Here is a 25,919-nt window from a genome sequence, read left to right as displayed (position 1 = left end):
ATCTTCGTGCTCTTAAGTTTGTTGAAGTTCATGACAATGGAGTTCAATATGATGTTCTTGGAGTTCATGATAAGAAGATTCAAGTTGATTCTCATGAATATAAAAAAGTTTTTTGCTCGATTGGAGTTCAAACCGATGATATTCTGGTTCTTGTGATTTGTTTGAAGGAATGATTTCTTATCGGAAGCCGGTGATCCAAGAAATTCACAAGTATCAAACTCCAAAAGATTTGATTCAAACTCAAAAAATTGAAGTTGTGGGAAGTGGGTTTGTTCATGAAATCAAATCTTCAAGATGCAAAAAGATGTTAAAGAAAAAGATTAAACGCAAAAACAAGCGGATTTACTCACAAAAATCATCAAATGTTATGGTGAAGCAAATTTGGGTTCCATAGCAACAATTTTCAAAGGTTGCATTGAATTTGAAGTCAAAACCCAAAAGTATTGGCGGTTCTTATGAAGATGTTCTTGGATCATTAAAGAACACGAAGAACGAGTTGTACAACATGCATAGTGGATGGTATACTGTTCAAATTGGAGATTTTCTGGTTTCAACAAATGAATCAATATCTTCTAAATTTGATGGGTTCGTTGAAAATGGAACTCGATTTGTCAAAAAGATATCTCAAATTCTCAAATGGATTCCAAAACGTCAATGATTTCGATTCGTGTGTTTCATTTTTCAATTTTGATCATTTTGACTCGATTGGATCTAATTCGTTTCAACCAAATTGTTGATCCAATTATTATTTTTTTGATCAGGCCCAAACATTTTGTTCTTAATTGAATGATTCGGTCCTTGTTAGGAGCCCAAATCACATAAGTTTGTTACTGTTCGAAACAATTTTCGAAGCCCAATCTTATTTTCTTCAGCCGACATATATTTGATCTGTGACTTCAAATGCTTTGACGATGTTTCTCTTTCGCGATTATCTTTGGCTCACGATTTCTGTTCATATTATTACGTCTCGTTTAGATCATTGATTCACAGTTGATGATTGATCTCGTTTCTGTCATCATATTTCATTATCTGTTTGATTCTCATTTTTTTTTTCAAATTGATTCAATCGATCTGATTTATTAGTCAAATACGGATATTGATTTGGTCCAATCACAAGTTTTTTCTATTGATGATTCCGTTGATTGATGAAGAACTGAAATCTTAAGGATCGATTTGAAGGTTGTCGATTTGTGTTTGTCGACTGACGAATTCGAAAAGTCAAACTAGAAAGTCAAAATCGTTTTTGTGTGTTCGTTCATTGTGCAACTGATTTGGTTTGGAATCGATAATCAAAAGTTGACTGATATTACTTGATGATGGTTTGAAATTGTGTTGATATTGATTTTGGAATCGTGATTGATGGTCCTTTATAGAGTTTCGAAGGTGGTGATGATATTCTTATTTGTATCATGGAAATCGACTTGGGTAATTTTGATGTCGAAAGCATGGATTGATTGTCGACAGCTATGGGATCTAAGCCATTTTGTTTAGACTTTGAAATTGGAGAATTTACATTGGTTAGATGGTTGATTTAGATTTGATGTAGTTGTTGATCTGGGAAAGAAGAAATGATGATCGAATGGTTACAGGTCAAACTGAGTTCTATGTTAAGCATCGACTTGGAAGGGTTAATTGTCGATGAGTTTGAATTGATTGATTTTGAAGTCGACTGGCACATGTAGATTGGGGAAGAAGATATAAAAGTTACGAATTGATCCCTGAAACTTTCGATGGTTTGACAGTTTGTAATTATACTCGAAATTAGGACTGCTTTTTCACATTTTGGAAGAAAAGGAATAGAATTTTCGCAGTGAGTCCCTGATGTTTCAGTAAATGGTCAGAATTTACCAAGTTTCGCAATTGGGCTGAAAATTCTGAGAAACAGAGGAATTTACGTATCAGGTCCCTGCAGTTTGTACGAATTTACACTTTTTTTTGCCTAGTTTCGCAAATGAGGTAGAGTTCCGCATATTAAGCTGTTTTTGGAAATGGGATAGAGTTCCTGCATAATTCAAAAAGTGACAATTTTTACCTGGATTTTCGATAATCTTGCAACTCATACACATTTTTTACATTTCGTTCCGAATGGAAAATGCTAATTAGAATTCATATAACTCAAACACATGTGTCAATGTTTTGGACTTCATTATTTTTAGAAATTATGTTCGTTTTTCGAGTTATATGGTTTTTCCAATTAGCCTTTATATAACTTGAAACCCTTTTTCAAATTTCAGTTAGTTTATCTTTTAATCTTATAAAAAATATAATTTTTTACCTAATCCAAATTAATAATATTCACATTTAAAGAACTTTTTTTTTTTTTTACTTTTTTTACAATAAGCATAAACAAACAATATGTCAAAAAATTAAAATGTATTCAAACAACACGCCAAAAAACTAAAAAAAAAATTATTCAAAAAACATCATAAAAATATAAACAAAAAACATGTAAAAAAACATTAAACAATATATTCAAACAACACACCAAAAAATGTTTTTAAATTTTTTTTCGTTTATATTTTTGAATAATTTTTTTTTTAGTTTTTTGATGTGTTGTTTGAATACATTTTAATATTTTTTGACGATTTGTTTGTTTATACTTATTGTAAAAATTGTAAAAAAAAAGTTTGTTAAATGTGAGTATTATTAATTTAGATTAGGTACAAAATTATATTTTTAATAAGATTAATATATAGACTAACTGAAATTCGAAAAGAGGTTTCAAGTTATATAAAAGCTAATTGGAAAACCATATAACTCGAAACCGAATATAATTTCTAAAAATAAAAAATGAAGTAGAAAACACTGACACATATGTTTGATTTATATGATTTATGATTAGCATTTTCTATTCAAACGAAATGTAAAAAAAAAAAAAAATCTAAATCTAAAAAAATTGAGCTCGAAACCATTGACACTCATTTTGAATTTCAATTAGCATATACAATAACCTATTAAAATAAATAATTATATACATAATATGTGTTAATCATATTCTCATTTAACTAACCTTTTTATATTTTTTATACAAAAAATATTTATAAAAAGCTTTACACATATATAAAAAAATAAAAGATCAAAAAAACATTAGAATATATATTCAAACAAAACATCAAAAACAAAACCTAGAAAAATTATTAAAATAAAACGTCAAAAAAATATAAACGGACAAAATATAAAAAACATTAAAAATATTATGGAATATAATTTTAAAAAATTATACAAATTATAAAAAATATAAATAAATAAAATATAATATTAGCAGTAAAATATAAAAAAATAAACAATTATATATATATATATATATATATATATATATATATACACACACACACACATTAGAGGTCATGTTGGTTGAGTGCATCGTTCTCCGGAATCGGTGGGAAAAAACGTGTCAATTTACTTAATCTCTTTGTCTTTAACAGGGTAACATATGTATTTCTCCAAACCCATCTCACTGGTTGTATGCTCTTAGTAGTTGCGGAAGGAATTAGGTTCTTTTTTTGGGGATGATATGGTCAGATTTCTTGTTGAGGATGAAGTCGGCCAGGTTGTTGGAGGAGATGGGGAATTGGTGGATATGTTGATGTGCAGAAGGGAGACGATGAAGGAGAACAGAACACGAAGGATTGAGTCGACATAATGATAAATTGTGTCGATTGGTTGGTGGGTTACGTGGCAGTGTTGCAACCGTGTGAAATTGATTTTGGAGGCACCGGTGCAAACGGGTCTTTATATATATAAGAAAGAAAATATATAAAAGTAAGGTTAAAATGGTCTTTTTAAGTGGATTAAAGATGTGCAGTGTAATTTCTTTAAACCACAAGGATGTATCTTGTCAAATTTTCAAAGGTTGAATTGAATGTGCGAATTTGACCAAACTACAAGAACAAAAAAAACTACTCTTTTATTAGTATAGGGAGATGTTTTGAAAGAATAAATATATTTTTTAAAAGTATAAATACGTTTTTTTTTATGTTTTTAAAAAATATAAATACGTATATTTACATTTCAATAAATATGAAATGAATGAAGTTTTTATTTTTCATTTCAAAAAATTTACAAATTTTGGAAAACTGGAAAAATTATTTTTTTCAAATATACATTCAATTTGAAAAACACCTTTTAAAAAAAAATTGTTTAGAAAAATGAATCAACCAATCGCCTTGTCAAAATTATTGTGGAAATTTGGAAAAAAATTTATAAAAAAAAGCACCCTAATTTTTTTTTAAAGTTTCGGTTGTAATGAACCTAAAGTGAAAGGTTTTTTATTTTTTGAAAAACTTAATTCATTATCCCTAGAGAAAATGATTATGACATTCTATTATATACTCGGTGTATAACCCATGTATTATATGGATCTATTTGAAATAAAAATTAAACACAAAATTTTAAACATTTGAGAAGTTTAATTTTATAAGAAAATTTAGAAAATATTGAATTACAAAAATTATAGTGTTCTTTTTCTCTTTTAAATTTAAACAAATAATCTAGATAAATAAATAAAGAAAATTAATGAATGTTTAATTTAATAATTTTGATATTAGAATGAAAGTTCATTAATAAAATTGATATACGTTTATTATTGCATTTAAATATTATTTGTATTTAATAAAATGACACTTGGAATAAAAATTAATTTAAAATAATCATAAAATTGCATGTGACAAAATAAATAAGAATGTGACATGTGTTAAAAAGATCTTTATTTATTAGGGAGGACTATTTTATTTCAATGAATCTTCATGTTAATACACGAAACCTGAATGAACCTAGAAACATTTTGAACTAGATAGACTATAATATATCGATTGGTAACTATTCTATTTGTTTCCTACCATTAAACTCTATGCTAAATATTCGACTTTATTATTTGTTTATGTGTAATATTAAAAACGTTATACTACATGGCTTAAGAACAATTAAATTAAAAAGGGAATAAAGCAAGTTGATGAAATAGGTAAGCAAGAAAAAAAGTCAATGTCTCAGCCGTTCTTTTGGGTTTTACGCGCATTTGATTTATTCTTTTCATTTCTTCCTCCTGCAAGCCGCTTTGAGCCTTTGACACTATTCACCAACTTCACGCATTGTGTCTTTCGTGTTTTATTCCTTTCTGTGTTTCGAGCTTATTCATGTCGTACTCGAGGCAAAATTCAATTCACCATTAGAGTTTATTACGGGATTTCGAAAGAGGAATTTTTTTTTTTTTTTTTTTTTTTTGAGTCGTCTCTATCAATTGACTGGGGTTAACGATGGTTTCAAAGCCACAAGTGAGGTTTACATTGGGGAAACAATCGTCGTTGGCGCCTGACACGGTTTCGTGTTCGGATTCCGATTCAGATGATGGATTGGAGGCGATTGATCCTAGGGTTAGGTTGATGTTTTTCTCGAGTGAAGGCGATTTGGAAGGGATTAAGAAGCTCTTGGATTCAGGAACTGATGTTAATTTTAAAGATATTGATAATCGTACAGCTTTGCATGTAGCAGCCTGTCAAGGGTTTACTGATGTTGCTGAATTGTTGCTGGAGCGCGGCGCTGAAATTGACCCCCAAGATAAATGGGGTAGCACGGTATGATTCGAGGGTTTACACTTTACAATCAGTGTTTTGTGATTCATTATATTTTCACACAAAATTGCTTCGAATTTTGTTCCTTTATATGATTCATCCGGTGTAGGGTTTGGCCATTTATGCTTCTCTTTTTCGTTGTTTACACTTATTCAGATGTTTCTTTAACAGCCTCTTGCAGATGCAATCCATTATAAAAACCATGGCGTTGTCAAACTCTTGGAGAAACATGGTGCCAAGCATCTGGCAAGTTTTTCTCTTTGTGTTTTTTTCTTGAAGTTTTAGTTATCAGATCTTCTGAAACCTCCTTTTCTCGTTTTCTGTTCTCAACAATGGAAAAACTCAGACAGCTCCAATGCATGTCAACAATGCTCGTGAAATTCCTGAATATGAAATCGATGCCAAAGAGCTTGATTTCACAAACAGCGTGGACATCACCAAGGTGAATCATCTTAGATTCATTTACTTATGTTAAATTGGTAATATGTATGTATGAAATATGCATTTGTTATTTGTCTATATGTATCTATTTAGGGAACATTTGCCATAGCTTCATGGCGTGGAACACAAGTAGCTGTTAAAAAGCTTGGGGATGAACTTTTTACCGATGAGGAGAAAGTGTGAGTCACCAACAAACTGTTTTTTGTGGTTTTATGACTTTTATCTATAATTCTCTATATGTTCTTTTTGATTTTTGATTTTTTTTTTCCTTTCAGGAGGGCATTTAGGGATGAACTTGATCTGTTTCAAAAGATCCGGCATCCAAATGTGGTTCAGTTTTTGGGTGCTGTAACTCAAAGTAGTCCAATGATGATTGTGATTGAATATTTACCTAAGGCACTCTACCTTTCTTTTTTCATAATTTCCAATAATACCCAAAATCCCATGATTGTTAGAACATAAGGCTTCATGTGTTCCATTTTGTTCAACTAGAAGTTAAAAGATTAAAATAATTTTTGGTTGAATTGGTTTTGGAGCATGATTAATTAATTGATTATGTTCGATGAAAGTTACATGCCAATTGTTTTTTTTTTTTTTTTTTTTTTTTTAAATCCATATTTAATTTTATGCAATATTTCAGGGTGATCTTAGAGCATTTTTGAAAAGAAAAGGAGCACTAAAAACAATTACAGCTTTAAAGTATGCCTTGGATATTGCAAGGTAGTTTCTCTTTTACACTAATATTAAAAAAAAAAGATGAATAAACTTTAATCTACTATTTGAAATACATATATATTATGTGTTTTAAACGAAATGAAATTTGTTTATATGCAATTTATTTATATTATTCTTCAGGGGAATGAGCTATTTGCATGAGAACAAGCCAGAACCAATCATTCACAGGGACCTTGAACCTTCGTAAGTTTTTATTACTAATAAAAAATAAATTAAATAAAAAAATTTTAATCTCCGACATGAGATTTTAATATATTTTTTTTATTAATAAATCAGAAATATTTTGCGGGATGATTCTGGACATCTGAAAGTCGCTGACTTTGGAGTCAGCGAATTACTCAAAGGGACACACGCAGCTAAACACGAAAAGCCCATGTCACATCAAGACACTACTTGTGAGTCTTATTTATTAAATTATTTAAAAATTAGATATTAATATTTAGAAACCAATTTTTTTTTTTTTTTTTTTTTTTAATTTAAAAATTTTTTGTTTAATTTCTTTTACAGCAGGGAGGTATGTTGCTCCAGAGGTGTTTAGAAACGAAGACTATGATACCAAAGTGGATGTTTTCTCATTTGCTTTAATTTTACAAGAGGTGTTATATCTTTTTAAAAGACTTAAATTTCATATTATTGTTATTATGTGTGATTTATTGACAATTAATTTTTTTTTAAAAAATATTTAATTAAGATGATTGAAGGATGCCAGCCATTTGTTACAATGAATGAAAGAGATGTCCCTAAATTATATGCTGCAAAAGAACGGCCTCCTTTTAAAGCTCCATCAAAGAGTTATGCACATGGGCTTAAAGAGTACGTACTTTATTTCCTTTTGTAAATTACGAAAATACCCTTTAGGGACCAAAAAATGTAACGGATTATTTAATTTATAATATTTATATTTATATAGGTTAATCGAGGAGTGTTGGCATGAGAATCCGGAGAGGAGACCGCCGTTCAGACAAATCATAGTTCGCTTGGAATCAATTTACAATTCCATTGACCGAAAAAAGCATTGGAAGGTCTCACTGACTTTCTTTCTGTATTAAGTAAAAAAGAAACACTGGTCATTATAAATAGCTGTATTAAGTCGTTCTTTCTGTAGGTCCAACGGTTTAGATGCTTCCGGATGATGGGAATGTGCAAGGGAGAAGATTCCGATACAAGTACAAACAACCGGTCGTCTTGGATTTAAACTACGCAACAAAATTTCAATTTTTTTTTTTGAAATGTACATGAACTCCCAAATGTTGCATCTAAATTTGTTTCTAAAAGTAGATTGAAATCTGTTTGGAGCATTTGAAGTTTCAAGTTTTTCTTTTTTCCTTGTAAAGCCTGGTTTTAATTATTATTATTATTATTATTTTTTGTAGTGTTTTATTTGTTAAATTGTTTGCTTCGGGTGCGAGGGGATAGTAGTGTAATGGCCAATATTAGTGAATATACTTTCATTTTTACTTGCTATAGCAATATATCTGTTATGATTATTGTTTTTATCTATTATAGTAATTTTTTAATTAGTACAATTTAAGTAATCGTTAAAGTGTTATATGTTACGTATAAAAATAAATAGAGGTAAAAGCAGTTCATTACGTAGAATTTGGTTGCTCTATGTATGTTTGGTATGTCTCTAACTATAATTGACGTTGGTTTTTTTTGTTACATGTCAATTTCTCATGAGTTTTCACATTTGTCAATTTGTCATTTTGTGATATTTTAAAAATAAATATTATATACTTGTCAATTTTTTGTTTGTTTTAATTTTTGGCATATAAGAAATTCTCCCTATACTTATATATGTATAACTAGTTTATAACCCGTGGGAATCACGGGTTATAAAATTAATTAAACTTTCATAATAAAAATATATAATTATTAATCAATTATTTCAAATAAATCATTTTAAATTTATTATTAATTAAGAGATATATTAAAATTTTAAAGTTATTATAACTTCATATTTAACATATAATTAGAAAATGTAAATTTGAATTTTGAAATCAGTTGCCTAATATATCTAGATGACACATAGCATAATATTAATGGGGAGTTGTATTAGAGTGACACTTGTCAAAAGGAGATTAACACTATTCATTTATTAAAATAGGGATATTAAATATCATATATATGATATTAAATTGCAATAAATATGTTTCATCATTTTTTATTTTAAAGTTATATATTAAAAATGTTTTCTGTTTATACTCTTGGTGGTTGTCGATGACAACAAAATTAATAACCCTAAATCTTACACACTAAGATAGTGTATAGTGGTAAAGGGGTCGAATCCACGGAGATTGGTTCAATTTATAACTCTATGAAAAATCTCTTTGTAAAAATACTTGTAAAATAACAATAAAAAATAAAATTGGGGGGGGGGGGGTGTTTAGTTCTTTCGATTGTCTGACAAAAATTAAAACTAGCTAGAATGAAAATATGACAAGTAAACAAGTAGAAGATTGAATTAAATGCAAAGAAGTGGAATTAGTTGATTTTGTGGAACACCTCATGGATGATATGATTGACTTATCATTAGACTTAATGGAATAACACTTGTGAATTGGTTTAACTTGGCTATAGCAATTCATAAGCAAAAATTGCCTCAACTCTTCTTAGAAATTAAAATGGTTAGAGGAACTCTTAACACATTTACTTAATTGAAGTCACAAAATCAAGGAAGAATAAAATCTTGTGAAAATGAATTAGCTTTAAGTTGTAAGAGTGACCAAGTCCAAAAGATAATCAAATGCTTACATTATCATTATGGAGGAAACATTTCCATGGTCTAAATGAAATGAAAACAAACATATAAACCATTTGTTGCTTACTAATTTGAAGGTCTATTACTTAACCAAGAAATTAATCAACAAAACAAGCATTCATTCATCCAAGCTCATGATCAAAGATAAATAAACACAACAAGATGTTTAACTAGAAAACATTCCCATAAACATCAAACACAAATGTAATGATAAGTCTTCAAAGCAAATAAACATCCATGGGTTAAACCCTAATCAACCAAATGAAAATTTAGCCAAGCATGGCCAAAGTAAAAGAAAAACAATATAGCTTAGTGGTATCAAACATTGTCTTAGATGCAAGATGAAAGGAAATTACACTAATCTTCCAAAAATTCTTCAAATCTTCCAAAGCTCTTTGAGAGAATATGGTGTGTGTTCTTCAAGTCCTCTCTCCCCAAAAATGGCTCTAATCTCCGGCAAAAGGGGGTTGAATTCCAGATTCAAAAAGGTGCCAAAAGTCACCCACCAAACTTCCACAAATAGAGTCAACAAGTCAAACCCGAAATCAGCTCAGAGCAATTCACGTGGACCGCGTGGGTCACGCTGAATGTGAGACTTGGGCCATTAATCATGCATTCTAGCCCAATCTTCACTTCTTCAACTTCAACCCACAATCATAACTCTTTAGGACCCATTTGCCATTCCCAAGCCTTCTAATGATTGACCCAATACTCCTTAAATTTTCTTGTAGCTTGATTCCGCGTCGCCTCATCATCATCCTTGCCCACAAATTAAATCCAAATTGATTTCTTCTTTTACGCAAGCACCAAACCCAATCGCACCACTTCAAGTCCACAAGCAAATCACATACCTCCATAAGTCCCGCATCCTTCTAAGCCTCCAATAACAGATAGTCTTCGGTAAATCCTGCAATTAAGCTCAAAAGACTAGAAAGCACCCGGTAAAGGAGAAAAATGACAAAAAGAGAAAATATGCATGAAGATTGACTAAAATGAGATGGTTTTAACTAGAAATAAACTATGAAAAGAGTAATAAAAACGAAACTATCAAATCACCCCAAGCTTGAACCTTACTTGTCCTCAAGTAAGACAAGATTAAAATGAACTTGGGACGAACTACCCTAAAAATAAAAAGAATGGATAGAACCATGGAACCTGTTCAACGTTAGTCAACATGGTCAGAATTGATCTCGCTGCTATCTCACAACTTTTTCATTCGATGACAATGGGATCATAAACCACAGCCAGGACAACTCCTCTAGGTGAGTAAGGAGTGATGGTCAGTCGCAGCCTCAATGGAACATGCATACAATGAATAACATCTGTAGTAGGGAGAAAGCGACTGGATGTGCTCGGGTGAAGCTCTTCTTTAAGTGAACACTCTGATCTCACGTCTGCCGACTTCTCTCATGTGTAACTAGGTTTAATCGCTCGGGCACCGTTGTAGGAATCAGCTCACTTAGCGTTGACCCGAACCTCCCGTAGTATCCGACTCAACAGCCTCTCTAACATCACCAATTTGCGAAAAGAAACAACTCGATCTATATACAAATATACAATCCTAAATAAATGAATATCAAACGCTGGATGACCGAGATGTTGGAAAATTTGTTCAATAATTGAACCGACCACTTGTCTAAGATAGTTGCAGCTGATTTTTTTAGATACTAGAAAACACCATACTTGAAAGGTAATGTATTAGCAATCGAAATCAAGAAAACCCTTTTACTCAAAATTTGGTTCCCAAAAGTGTGTAAGTGGAACCGAAAGGGTAGTAATATAATCTGAATGGTCTAAGTGTGAAAATGACCATGTGTGGAGCATAAAGATGTAATGTAAGCTCCTTTGTAAACTTGTAATTAAGTTATTTTTTTTTTCAAAAATGATGAAAATGTCCAAATGTGGACTAAAAGACTCTCTAAAATCCTAAGGAAATCGCAAAAAGATATGGTGATGTAAAGAGGACAGATATGGATTCTACTCGGGGACAAGCACCAGTGCTTCATCCTAACAGTTCTAACATGATCAAGTGTGATCCTCTCGGCGGTAGTGACCGCAAGGGTAAGACATCCAGTGCTATATTATATCCTACAGTCGTTAGTATTGTATGCATAATTCTTCATGAAAACTACCTGGCCATGATCACTTACCCCTTTAAGCTACCAGCATTTGATCCCAAGTATGAAATCCCAAGTTGCAGCTAGTGGTCCCGGTTCGATGGGTGAGATAGCAACAAGATCCTGGACCAATAATTATACAATAACTATGAACCTGTTCCATGGCATCCAAGAGAGGTGAGAATAAACAGAAAACAAAAATGCATGAATACTAATGCCCTAAGCTGAATGCTATGCAAAAATAAAAGATGAAAAAGAAGAAAAAAAATATTATTTTTATTTTTATTATTTATTTATTTATTTATGAATGCAATTTATACTAAACTGCTATGCAACCTAATTTAAAATGCATGATAAATTAAAAAAAAAAGGAATACCCCACCCCAAGCTTAGAAATAAACATTGTCCTTAAGGCTGGGGGCGAGGCGAAAGTACCTAAACCGGGGGATCAGGAGGAGGATACAGGTATTGGGGGTAAGGGTAAGGGTAAGGTGGAGGGGGATAAGGATGGGTGGGTGGGGGTATGGATAGGGAGGCGGAAGTGGGACGTTCTCAAAATGGTTTTGGGATTAGTGCCACCCCCACATATGTTGCATTTGTTGGGACATGATTTGGTTTGAGACACAAAGCGCCTCGAACTGCTCGGAAAAATATGGGGGAAGCGGGTAGTACCCGGGAGGGGCTTGTGGCTGGGCGTGCTGCGGACCATGGGTGGGCTCATCGCTGGGCTCGTCATCCATAGGCATCTCGTCATCATCTTGATCTTGGATCACATCCTCATTGACTGACTGAATGATGGTCCTCGCGAGTCTCCACTGAGTGCGATCGTGGAAGGTGAAGTTGGTGACTCGAGGGTCGGGAAGAACGAGATACCCGACCCCTTGAGGACAAAACCATGTGAAGCTGCTCCTGTTCCTGCGACGGATGTGGTGCATGTTTATGAGGGCGCGCTCATCTAAAAGATTTTTGCTGTCAACAGGCTGAAATTCATCAGGGAGCTCGATGTCAAGACCGCGAGCCAAAAGTGTGACAAATCCCCCAATGCAAATATCACCGGACGTCTTGGATCTCATGTGGGCGCATTTGTGGAAGAAGAATGAAGCAAAGTCCGGGATTGGCGGCCTTTCACGCCTCGTCATACACCAAAGGAAGAAGAGCTCATTTTTGGTGACCTGTACGGCTTCTTTGCGGGCAAAAACTATACACACCAGGATGCGATGGGCAATGCGGAGGCATGAGTGGATGATAGAGGTTGCTTTATCCCGACCGGAACACGAGAAGATACCCCTGGTGATTTCCGTCCAAAAGGTCTCGTGATTGAACTCGGCACATAGGACGTCGGAAATTATGGATGTGTTTGAAGAAGGAAAGCCCAAGATGTCGTTTATCGTTGCAAAATCGATGTACCTTCGGTCCCTTAGAAGTTGGAATGCGGCTTTCTTTTTTTTCGCTATCGTACCTGCTATCGGCGAGAAACTCTCTAATGGGGAGCTTGTAAGTGTGCGCCATGAGGGAGAAGGTTTTCCCACCCAATGTTACAGAACAATTGGGTGACCCCTTCAAGAACCCCAAGTGATATAAGTGTGGGCTTGCACAAAAATTTGGTAGATGAAACTTTTCTAGGCAAGCTCTTTGTGTAGTTTTCGGCTGCCTTGACATCCCAAAATCATGGGATATCGGGAGCATCGCTTTGATTTCTTGTCGGGGATTTGCCTCGGGCAACAGCCGGGCGCTTCCTAGATGTAGACATGGACTTCCTGCACGAAAAATAACCACTACACGAACCATAATTTCAACAAACAATATGTAAATCCAAATCACCAACTAACTCCCTATGGACTTCTAAAGCAATTCAACAATCAAAGCAAGAAATGATTCCTAAATTCATTTGATACAATAGCATATGAACGGACATGAATCTTGATCAATTAAACAAAGCAAAGAAACTACCCGTTTTTGTTGAAAGTTCAAAGTTTGCGCGCGAAAATTCGGGATTTGACAATCTTGCAACTCTCCACCCCAAGCTTTAAGCTTTTGTTCAATATCCCGAGAGGAGCAATTTACCACGAAAACCCGACGAATCCGGCAATGGCTTGAAATTCCAGCGAAATTTTCTGGCGAGCTTTGGGAAATATTTTTGGTGGGGTTTGTAGCCTTGTCCAAGAGGAGTACAATGGTGGTGTCAGAATCGCGAGAGGTGGCCGGAGTTGGCCGGAAATCGGCCAGAAAGTGGCGATGGAGTGGTGGTGGTGCCTCGAGATATAGCAACAAATCGGACCGGTTTTTTAGTGGGGTTTGTAGAGCTCTGAATTTGGTGAAGAATGGCGGTGGTCTCGTGAAATTCCGACCGGCGGTTTGACGGGAAACTGAGTTTTAGTGGTGGAGATGGGAGTGCTCTAATGGAGGTTAGAGGAAGGAAGAAGAAGAAGTGGGAAGGAAGAAGGGCCAGCTGGGGTTTTTGGGGGTTATGGACGCGGTCAAACTTGGTCAACAACTTAGTCAATGTCGGTCAACAACTCACGTGGACGCGACTGCGAGTACACGTGGTCCGCGTGAGTTCAACTGATACATTCTGATCTTCGAAAATGGACGCGGACAGTTCAGGAGGCAACACGCGATTCGTGTGAATAAACACGCGGACAGAAGCTCGAGTACATGCGGACCGCATGAATAAGGCTGAAACTTTTCTGTTTGCTGATAATGGATGCGGACACTTGAGGGACTACACGTAGTTTGTGTTAATAAACACGCGGACGGAAGCTCGAGTACACGCGGACCGCGTGAGTTATTTTCGCCAATTTTTTCAATTTTTAGCTCTTTGACCAATACGAACACCGAGTCTTTAAATCCAACATTCTTTTATCTCAAGAAGGAATAAGAAGAGATGTTAAATCCAAAAATGAACCATCTACGACATTTATTCGGAACTAGAAAAGATGAAAACTTTAGTTTTCCAAAAATGCTCCTCTTTAACGTCTTTGGCGAGACGTGCTTCCCTCTTGATTTCAGTACACTGGGGCATCCAATTGGATGACTTCTAAGACATTTGCATTAAAACCTTCATATAAAGGTTTCAATCGATGCCCATTGACTTTAAAGATTTGCCCCGTTTCTTCACTTTGAATTTCAACCGCTCCATGCTCAAAGACTTTTAGCACAACAAACGGACCTATCCATCTTGACCTCAATTTTCCTGGAAATAATTTCAATCGCGAATGATAAAGCAAAACCCTATGTCCCGGCTCGAAATGTTTGCGAGTAATGGACTTGTCATGGAAAAGCTTTGTCCTTTCCTTGTAAATTCTTGAGTTTTCATAGGAGTCATTTCTCAACTCCTGCAACTCTTGGAGTTGAAGCTTCCTATGCCTTCCCGCCTCATCGATGTTGAAGTTGCATTGTTTGACCGCCCAAAAGGCACGATGTTCCAATTCCACGGGAATATGGCATGGATTTCCAAAGACCAACCTAAACGGGGACATTCCTATCGGGGTCATGTATGCGGTCCGATAGGACCACAAGGCATCATCAATCCTTGAACTCCAGTCTTTTCTTGAGGGATTCACTGTTTTCTCAAGTATACTCTTCACTTCACGATTCGAAACCTCTGCTTGACCGTTCGTTTGATGGTGATAGGCTGTTGAAACACGGTGGGTCACGTTGTACTTCTTCAATAAAGCCTCCATCATCTTGTTACAAAAATACGTCCCTCGATCACTAATCAAAGCTCTAGGCACCAAATCTCGCAAAAACATTAGACTTTAAAAACTCGATAACCGTTTTGGCATCGTCCGATCTTGTGGCTTTGGCCTTAACCCATTTAGAAACATAGTCAACCGCGAGCAAAATATAAACGTTGCCAAATGAGACGGGAAATGGGCCCATGAAATCAATCCCCCATACGTCAAAAATTTCACAAACGAGGATTGGATTTTGGGGCATTTGGTTCTTTTGCGAAATGTTTCCCGTCCTTTAGCACCGCTCACAACTTTTGCAAAAGAAGTAACAATCGCGTGACATGGTGGGCCAAAATAATCCACACTCAAGGACCTTTCTCAAGGTCCGGTTAGGTACGAAATGTCACCCACAAGCAAATTCATGACAGAATTGCAAAATGGATTGGTGCTCTTGTTGGGGTACACATCGCCTAATGATTTTGATCGGGACAATGTTTCCACAATTAAGGTTCATCCCACACATAGTATTTTGCATTACTTTTCAACTTGTCTTTTTGAGCACGTGTGAATGTGTCGGGATACCTCTTTATGTCCAAAAAGTTAACGATATCGGCATACCAAGGAGTAGATTGAGTGAGGGAAAAGAGATGCTCACCCGGAAACTCGTCCCGCAACGGGAGAGGAGTTTCATTTGAAGTGATCCGTCTTAGATGATCGGCAACAAGGTTCTCGCATCCACTCTTGTCCCGGATTTCCAAATCAAGTTCTTTTAACAATAAAATCCATTGGATGAGTCTAGGCTTTGCATCTTTCTTCGTCATCAAGTACTTAAGTGTTGCGTGATCCGAATACACTATGACCTTGGTACCAAGTAGGTATTGTCTAAATTTCTCCAAGGCGAACACTATGGCCAATAGCTCCTTCTCCGTGGTAGAGTAGTTGCTTTGAGCATTGTCTAGTGTCCTTGATGCATAATAGATCACGTGGGAGGCCCTCCCATTCTTTTGACCCAAAACGGCGCCTATCGCATAGTTGCTTGCATCACACATGATCTCAAAGGGGAGATCCCAATTTGGTGCTTGCATGATGGGAGCGGATGTAAGCAACTCTTTGAGCTTGTCAAAAGCTTCTTTGCACGCCTCATTGAACTTGAAATCGACCTCATTTTGCAAGAGTTGGCACATTGGTCTTGTTATCTTTGAAAAATCCTTGATGAACCTTCGGTAGAATCCGACATGACCTAAAAAAGAACGAACTCCCCGAACACAAGTCGGGTAAGGTAAGCTTTGAATAACAACGATTTTTGCCTTATCTACCTCAATTCCTTTCTTTGACACAATGTGACCCAAAATGAGATCTTGACTCACCATAAAATGGCATTTTTCAAAATTTAGAACCAAATTTGTTTCAATGCATCTTTTTAAAATTTTGGTGAGATTGGTCAAACACTCTTGAAACGATTTTCCATATACCGTAAAGTCATCCATGAAAACTTCAAATATATTTTCAACATATTCCGAAAAGATACTAACCATACAACGTTGGAAAGTGGCCGGGGCATTACACAATCCGAATGGCATTATCTGGTATGCAAAAGTACCAAATGGACATGTAAATGTTGTCTTTTCTTGGTCCTCCGGTGCCACTGAGATTTGGTGAAAGCCGGAATACCCGTCGAGACAACAATAATGAGATTTCCCAGCCAAGCTTTCTAACATTTGGTCAATGAAAGGCAATGAGAAATGATCTTTTCTTGTGCTTGCATTGAGTTTGCGGTAGTCAATACATACTCTGCACCCGTTTTGCATACAGGTGGGGACCATCATACCTTTGTTGTTTTCGACCACCGTGATTCCCGTATTCTTTGGAACGACTTGCACCGGGCTCACCCACTTGCTATCCGAGATTGGTTAGATCATCCCCGTATCAAGGAGCTTCAAAATCTCTTTCTTCACAACTTCCATCATTGGTGGGTTCAACCTTCTTTGTGCGTCCCGACTTGGCTTGCATTCATCCTCCATCAAAATTTTGTGCGTACAATTGGAGGGGCTTAATCCCTTGATATCCGCAATCGTCCAACCTATGGCTTCTTTATGCTCCTTCAACACCTTGAGAAGTTTCTCTTCTTCAAATTCGGTTAGGTGAGTTGAAATGATGACCGGAAGGGACTCGTTGTCTCCCAAGTACGAATACTTCAAATGTTGAGGAAGGATCTTCAATTCTAATTTTGGCGGTTGGACAAGGGAGGGCGGCAATATCATGTGAGTTTGAGGTAATTCAATTTGCTTCACACTAAATTGGGTGGTCTTCTTTATCTCCAAATTGTTGACTAATCTTTCAATTTCGAGGTCTAGCGAATAGAGCTTCAATTTCTTGGCTAATTTTGCACAATCAAACGCCTTGCTCAAAACCATCTCCAACATGTCATCATCACACAACTCGAACAATTCTTGAGTCAACGGTTTGACAACATCTATAAATCACAAAGATGAAACATCACTAGGATACCTCATAGCATCATAAATGTTAAAACTTATTGTTTCACAATTAAATTCCATTGTTAAGCTTCCCACATACACATCAATCTTTGTTCTAGCCATCTTCAAGAATGGTCTCCTAAGTAAGATTATACCCGATTTTGAGGATACTTGTTCATCTAGGTCAATCACATAGAAATCTGCCGGGAAGACCAACTGGTTTACTTGCACTAGGACATCTTCCAAAACACCTCTAGGAAAGATACTTGATTTATCCGCAAGAGATATTATAACACTGGTTTCACTTAAGGGTCCGACATTCAATGATTCATACATCGAGTAAGGCATGACATTGATAGAGGCACCAAGATCAAGCATAGCACTACTAAAGGTGACATCTCCAATCTTGCAAGGGACCGTGAACATTCCGGGATCTTTACACTTGGGTGGAAGCTTCCTTTGTAAAACCGCGGATGCATTTTCATTCATCGAGATTTTCTCATTCCCTTTCAACTTTCTCTTGTTTGTGCAAAGCTCCTTCAAGAATTTTGCATACCTTGGAATTTGTTTGATTGCATCAAGTAAAGGGATGTTTACTTCCACCTTTCGGAAGGTGTCCAAGATCTCTTTCCCCTCCATATTCTTCTTTGAAGTTGCAAGTCGGGAGGGGAACGGTGGGTGAGTGGCTATTGGTGTCACTAGAGGAGTAGTCTTCTTTGGGGCTCCGGCTTGTGTGTCATTCTTGGCTATGGGTTCCTCAATGGGGATAATCTCTATTTCTTCCTCTTCATCCCTCGACTTCTTCTTCGAACTATTTTCTCCGGTTTGTTTGCCACTTCTCAAGGTCACCACATTGACATTAGGGTTCTTTTCGGTTTGAGAAGGGAGTTTACCATGGGACTCCAACTTGCTTATGGATGTAACTATATCTCCCATTTGTGCTTCAAGGTTGGAGATACTAGTCCTTGTCTCTTTTTGGAATTGTTGATACTAGTGGCTAGGGATTTGACAATATCTTCAAGAGACATTCCAGAGCTACTTGGTTGAGATTAAGGAGGTTGTTAATGATGATGTGGAGGGTGCGGTTTGGGTTGATAGTGTGGTTGTTGATGTTGGTAATGAGGTTGTGGTGGTGGATAGGATGGTCTAACCAATGCATTTTGAGGCAATGGTCTTGGGTTGTAGCTCATGTTGGGATTTGGCTTCCAACTTGAATTATATGCATTTTGGTAACCATATGGTTTGTTGTGGTAGTTTTGGAACTCTCTCGTGGCATTCACATGCTCCGCATCTTCTTGAAGGATGGGACACATATCTGTAGGATGTCCCATTGTTGCACATATTCCACAAACCATTACTTGTGCAGTTTGTCCCATGGCTAGCTTTTGGGCAATGGATGTTAGATCTTTGATTTGAAATTCAAGATTTGATGTTCCCACTTCACTGACTTTGTGTTGTGTGTCTCTCTTCATGTCTTGGCACGGGACAAAATGTTGAGAATTCGCGGCTATGGTGTTGAAAAGTTGTCTTGTTTGTTGTGGAGTTTTACTAAAGACATCACCACCACTTGAGGCATCAACTAGTCTTCTCTCCATTGGCAACAATCCCTTATAGAAGTGTTGAATGAGGAGTTGTTCCGAAATTTGGTGTTGTGGGCAACTATAGCACAAGTTGTTGAACCTCTCCTAATAATCATGAAAAGTCTCATTTTGACCTTGGCAGATTCCACAAATCTCATTTCTAAGACTTGAGACTCTTGAAGCGGGATAGAACTTATCAAGGAAAGTTCTTGCCATGTCGGTCCATGAGTTGATCGACCCCGGTGGAAGATAGAATAACCAATCTTTTGCTCTATCGGCCAATGAAAATGGGAATGCCCTTAGCTTGATTTGGTCATTGGTTGACCCTTGTGGCTTCATAAATGTGGAACATCTTCAAGTGCTTATGAGGGTCTTCATTCTCCAATCCATGAAAAGTTGGTTGGGGATGGACTAAACTTGACTTCAACTCCGAGCCTCCTTCTAAAACCGGGTAATTGATACCGGTTGGAGTTTGTGTAACATCGGTCTCCATTATTTGCCTCAAGGTTCTTTCGGGAACTTCTCATCCGTCTGCCATTGCAACTAGTTCAATAATGAGGGGGTTTTGTTGTAGAGGTGGTGTTTCGGGAATTTCTTGGCGAGGGTCGGGACTAGAATCGGGTTCTATATCACTTAATGAAGCGGTTTCAACCTCCGGGTCCCCGTGGGGGTTAGAAGTTTGACTACGTTCAACTCGTTTTTCCTTCGCCAAACGCCTTGCTTCTTTTTCGATTTCTGGGTTGTAAATCAAGTCACCTGTATGCTGAGATCTAGGCATAGAGAAACAAATTGATTAAAAATAAACCAATCCCTGGCAACGGCGCCAAAATTTGGTGGTTGTCGAGGCCAACAAAATTAATAACCCTAAATCTTACACACTAAGATAGTGTATAGTGGTAAAGGGGTCGAATCCACGGAGATTGGTTCAATTTATAACTCTATGAAAAATCTCTTTGTAAAAATACTTGTAAAATAACAATAAAAAATAAAATTACGGGGGGGGGGGGGGGGGTGTTTAGTTCTTTCGATTGTCTGACAAAAATTAAAACTAGCTAGAATGAAAATATGACAAGTAAACAAGTAGAAGATTGAATTAAATGCAAAGAAGTGGAATTAGTTGATTTTGGGGAACACCTCATGGATGATATGATTGACTTATCATTAGACTTAATGGAATAACACTTGTAAATTGGTTTAACTTGGCTATAGCAATTCATAAGCACAAATTGCCTCAACTCTTCTTAGAAATTAAAATGGTTAGAGGAGCTCTTAACACATTTACTTAATTGAAGTCACAAAATCAATGAAGCATAAAATCTTGTGAAAATGAATTAGCTTTAAGTTGTAAGAGTGACCAAGTCCAAAAGATAATCAAATGCTTACATTATCATTATGGAGGAAACATTTCCATGGTATAAATGAAATGAAAACAAACATATAAACCATTTGTTGCTTACTAATTTGAAGGTCTATTACTTAACCAATAAATTAATCAACAACACAAGCATTCATTCATCCAAGCTCATGATCAAAGATAAATAAACACAACAAGATGTTTAACTAGAAAACATTCCCATAAACATCAAACACAAATGTAATGATAAGTCTTCAAAGCAAATAAACATCCATGGGTTAAACCCTAATCAACCAAATGAAAATTTAGCCAAGCATGGCCAAAGTAAAAGAAAAACAATATAACTTAGTGGTATCAAACATTGTCTTAGATGCAAGATGAAAGGAAATTACACTAATCTTCCAAAAATTCTTCAAATCTTCCAAAGCTCTTTGAGAGAATATGGTGTGTGTTCTTCAAGTCCTCTCTCCCCAAAAATGGCTCTAATCTCCGGCAAAAGGGGGTTGAATTCCGGATTCAAAAAGGTGCCAAAAGTCACCCACCAAACTTCCACAAATAGAGTCAACAAGTCAAACCCGGAATCAGCTCAGAGCAATTCACGCGGACCGCATGGGTCACGCTGAATGTGAGACTTGGGCCATTAATCATGCATTCTAGCCCAATCTTCACTTCTTCAACTTCAGCCCACAATCATAACTCTTTAGGACCCATTTGCCATTCCCAAGCCTTCTATTGATTGACCCAATACTCCTTAAATTTTCTTGTAGCTCGATTCCGCGTCGCCTCATCATCATCCTTGCCCACAAATTAAATCTAAATTGATTTCTTCTTTTACGCAAGCACCAAGCCCAATCGCACCACTTCAAGTCCACAAGCAAATCACATGCCTCCATAAGTCCTGCATCCTTCTAAGCCTCCAATAACAGATAGTCTTCGGTAAATCCTGCAATTAAGCTCAAAAGACTAGAAAGCACCCGGTAAAGGAGAAAAATGACAAAAATAGAAAATATGCATGGAGATTGACTAAAATGAAATGGTTTTAACTAGAAATAAGCTATGAAAAGAAGTAATAAAAACGAAAATATCAACTTTAATATTTAGTCTTTTTTTAAAAATAAACTCGTATAATATACCGGTCTCACACCTAATTTCATAATATTTGTTATTCTTCGTATACCATTATATTTAGAGTAAATTACATGTTTTAGTCTTTTAGGCCTGATAAATATAACATGTTAGTCCAGATACGAGAATATCGTTTGGGTAATGCCGTAGTGGATAACATTCGGCCCATAAAGGCTCAAGTATGGGCCTACGAGATGAGTTTATATTTTTACTTCAAAGTTAAACTAGTTCAGTTAAATAAATGTTTAGTTCAATGTTTAATGTAAACTGTCAACTTTCTAAAAGTGAATTGCTAGTTAAATTTTCAAAACACCAATATTCATTCATTAATTAAAAAATTGGAATCTATACATCAGGACTCAGTTTTTCTTTAGTAATTTTATCTCGAGTGTGTTATCAAGTTAACCACCAATTATAGAATTTTATTAGTAATTTAAATTACATTTTTTATGTTGCTGAAAGTCTATAGCATCGGGAAACTTAATTTAATTAGAGGTTTGTATGATTTTGGGGGGAAAATGACTTAGAAGGGTAACTACCTCTTATCTGTGTTCACATATTAACAACTTCTTCTTTTTTGTACATAATAAATCAACTAACTTGTTTTAACTATTTAAATAAGACCAATATTACCGGCTAATACCTGTTTTAACCGGTAACTCAAAGAGAAAATGACTTAGGAGGGTAACTACCTCTTATCCGTGTTCACATATTGACAACTTCTTATTTTTTGTGCATAAGAAAGCAACTAACTTGTTTTAACTGTGTAACATCCCAAAAATCATGACCAAAAATTTCGTTTTTAATTTAATACTAAAACCATAATTGTCAAACCATTAATTTAATACTCCGGCATCGGGCCCCGCCTGACATCAGGTCCCGCCTGGCATCGAGCCTCGCTCGGTATACATATATGTCTTTGTTAGGCCCCGCCTGTCTCCGGGGCCCGCCCGCTAAACACATACAAGCATATAACATGCTAACACATAAAGAAACATACTCTACTATATCCATGTCCTAAGAAACATACTCTGCTAATAATGAGATACGGAACATCGTCAGTACTCAGCTAGTGATGAGATACGGGACCTCGCACACACTCACCTCTTTACCAGACACATACAAGTATCATACAAACAACAAGTATAATCTAACATGCAAACATTCCTCGGGCAGCCGCCCGACATCAGACCTTGGTCTGGAATAATATATTAGCATACAATGCCTAGGGCTAACCCCCGGGTCTTCCTACTTATAGACTACATGGGTTGACATTATGGCCTTAGACCCATTCACACAGTGAGGAGACTCACCTTGCACTGCTGAAGCCCTGGCTGGAACTAGCTTAGTACGGACGGAGTTCTATATCTCATTAGTAGCAGAGTATGTTTCTTAGGACAGGGATACAGTAGAGTATGTTTCTTTATGTGTTAGCAAGTTATATGATTGTATGTGTTTAGCGGGCGGGGCCCGGAGACAGGCTTGGCCTAAGAGAGACAAATTTGTATACCGAGCGGGGCTCGATGCCAGGCGGGGTCTGATGTCGGGCGAGGCCCGATGCCGGAGTATTAAATTAATGGTTTGACAATTGTGGTTTTAGTATTAAATTAAAAACGAAATTTTGTCATGATTTTTGGGATGTTACACAGTTAAAACAAGTTAGTTGTTTTCTTGTGTACAAAAAATAAGAAGTTGCCAATATGTGAACACGGATAAGACGTAGTTACCCTCCTAAGTCATTTTCTCTTTGAGTTATCGGTTAAAACAGGTATTAGCCGGTAATATTGGTGTAATTTAAACAGTTAAAACAAGTTAGTTGCTTTATTATGTACAAAAAAAAAAATTACCAATATGTAAACACGGATAAAAGGTAGTTACCTTCCTAAGTCATTTTCCCGATTTTGGGAACACATCCTCCACTTCCTCTCTTTATAGACAACTAGGGGTATGTCTATGCTTTACACAAAAATAAAATTATATTGTAAAAATATTAATAGATGTATGTTGTTGAAACATAACAAATTTATACAATATGAAATTTTCAATAATTAATCGGTTTAAAGGAATATTATATTATTTTTAGATTAAATACATTGAGATGAAAAAAATGCACTTACAAATAATCGGTTGGAAATTTCTTGTTATCATCAGAATTGAGAAAATTGAATTAATTGAGCGATATATATATTGAAAAGTTAATATTATTATCCCTATTTTAATAAAATAATAAGTTGATTGTCGTTTTGCCAAGTGTCACCGTATTAGACCTCATAATTAATATCATGTCACATGTTAATCTATTGATGATTATACATTTTAAATTTCAAAATTTAAATTTCTCACTCTAATTATATTAAATTAAATAACATTAAAATAAAAATAAAATTAATACATATTATAAGGTCACGTATTTATTTAAATCAACGATTATATATATATATATATATATATATATATATATATATATATATATATATATATATCTTTTAATAAGAGAGTACTAAATTTTGCCACGTGTCATTTTTTAATACTATCTCTTTTTTTTTCTTGTTTAAACGAAAACCCAATCTCAATCTTCAATTTCTTAACTAGATTACATAAAATCCAAAACTTTCTAAATTGTACCCGGTAAATCAGCAACCGAATTTTATGAAATTATAACGACTCTATTGTATTCTTCCATGAAGATTTATTCAGTGTTTCCCTTTCAGAAGATGTCACTATCGCTAGAACTCTACATCCTTCTCCACACCATTCCTACATATATCTCAATCCATAAAACTTTAAGCCGCATATCAAATGGGAACGACCACCAGTACGCCATCACCATCAAACACCCACCACTGTGCTGTCGTCCTTCTATGTATCTCTCATGATCCAAAAACCCTAAGCCGCACCAGTATATATCACTCACCATTGTTGTCTTCCCTTCTCTCTCTCTCTCTCTCTCTCTCTCTCTCTCTCTTATACGATAAAACACACACACAGAGACATAATACCGATACACCATCGCCGCGGCCACCGCTACCACTCACCTCATCACCTTGAAAACCAATTGAGGAGATAGATCCGTGAGAGGAATTAAAGTTTTTTTTTTTTTTTTAATTTGTCACCATCCTTCTTTGTACAAATTTTAAAATGAGAACAATAATGTAAAGTCCCGAAAACTAGGGTAAAATTTTCATTTTTAATATAATCAAAACACTAATTTATCCTTTATTCAAACATTTAGATGCATTTCAAAATAAAAACAATTATCAGAGTTCATTCCCAAAATTATAAATTAAGGAAAACACGGGTGTATGCGCTGCGATCAAGCCGAACCCTTCCCCTTCGAATCGGAAGTACCTGAAACTATAAACCACAAACTGTAAGCACAAAGCTTAGTGAGTTCCCCAAATACCACATACAATACATAACATACGAGCCATACATATCATGCATACAATAGAAGGTGCTATGTGCCGACCATACTCTTGCCATTATGCCACGAGCCGTATCATGTTCTTTCCTTGCCAGGCCAGGGGCCAAAACCATGGGTCTTCTAGACAAGTGTCAGGAGCCGCCTCCGGTCTTCCATGCAAGCATCACAAAGACAATCAAAATACAATCTACAACTACTTATCTAATTAACTGCCAGAGTTCATAATCTAATCTTGCATACAGATTCCCAAGAGCTACCTCCTAGTCTTTCATACAAAATGCCAAGGGCCACCTATGGTCTTCCTATAATACATAAACCAAATGGTCCAGTGTTGGTGCCTTCGACCCATAGTACAGTGAGGAGACTCACCTCAACAACTGAACCCATGAATAAATCTATGACTGTTGATATGCTAGAATCCTAGCGCTATCAAACAAATAACACCAAATTAGCAATTGGGTTCCAAAACAAATCTATATATTGGGTAAAAAGACCATTTTACCCCTCGCCTAGTTTGGTCCAAGACTAAGGATCAAACTCCCAATCATAAAGGCCCATAAACCAAACCATCTAAATCCCACTTATGGCCCAATTTTCCAAATTGGGACCAAACCCTTATATGGGCCTTAACCTAAAGCCCATTAACTTTTCCCCAATCCAAACA

At 35.7% G+C, this 25,919-nt stretch overlaps 2 protein-coding genes and 1 long non-coding RNA gene across 4 annotated transcripts; 2 read left to right on the top strand and 1 right to left on the bottom strand.

The window, feature by feature from the left end:
- Nucleotides 1-926: 926 nt before the first annotated feature.
- LOC145101909 (uncharacterized) lies at nt 927-3,881 on the top strand. The gene is made up of 2 exons (XR_013705914.1): nt 927-1,956; nt 3,426-3,881. It is a non-coding gene; the product is annotated as an uncharacterized LOC145101909 (long non-coding RNA).
- A 1,114-nt stretch (nt 3,882-4,995) lies between these two features.
- LOC145101908 (serine/threonine-protein kinase 12-like) lies at nt 4,996-8,200 on the top strand. 2 transcript variants are annotated; one of them, XM_079039219.1, is made up of 12 exons: nt 4,996-5,570; nt 5,739-5,813; nt 5,914-6,009; nt 6,102-6,187; nt 6,284-6,404; nt 6,649-6,728; nt 6,864-6,926; nt 7,020-7,138; nt 7,254-7,339; nt 7,435-7,556; nt 7,654-7,765; nt 7,849-8,200. In XM_079039219.1, exons 1-12 carry the CDS (start codon nt 5,253-5,255, stop codon nt 7,936-7,938), a joined length of 1,368 nt encoding a protein of 455 aa, XP_078895345.1. In that variant the 5' UTR covers nt 4,996-5,252; the 3' UTR covers nt 7,939-8,200. The 2 variants fall into 2 exon arrangements, with proteins under 2 accessions (XP_078895345.1, XP_078895344.1); XM_079039218.1 differs by having other exon boundaries at nt 4,998-5,570; nt 7,251-7,339.
- A 9,005-nt stretch (nt 8,201-17,205) lies between these two features.
- On the bottom strand, nt 17,206-18,708 carry LOC145098517 (uncharacterized). The gene is made up of 2 exons (XM_079036150.1): nt 17,841-18,708; nt 17,206-17,768 (listed from the first exon to the last, which is right to left on the bottom strand). Exons 1-2 carry the CDS (start codon nt 18,706-18,708, stop codon nt 17,206-17,208), a joined length of 1,431 nt encoding a protein of 476 aa, XP_078892276.1.
- Nucleotides 18,709-25,919: the final 7,211 nt, after the last annotated feature.

The sequence above is a fragment of the Lactuca serriola genome, chromosome 4, assembly GCF_051521515.1.
Source record: "Lactuca serriola cultivar US96UC23 chromosome 4, Lser_US96UC23_V15, whole genome shotgun sequence".
NCBI lineage: Eukaryota > Viridiplantae > Streptophyta > Magnoliopsida > Asterales > Asteraceae > Lactuca > Lactuca serriola.
This window is presented reverse-complemented; position numbering and strand designations above follow the sequence as displayed.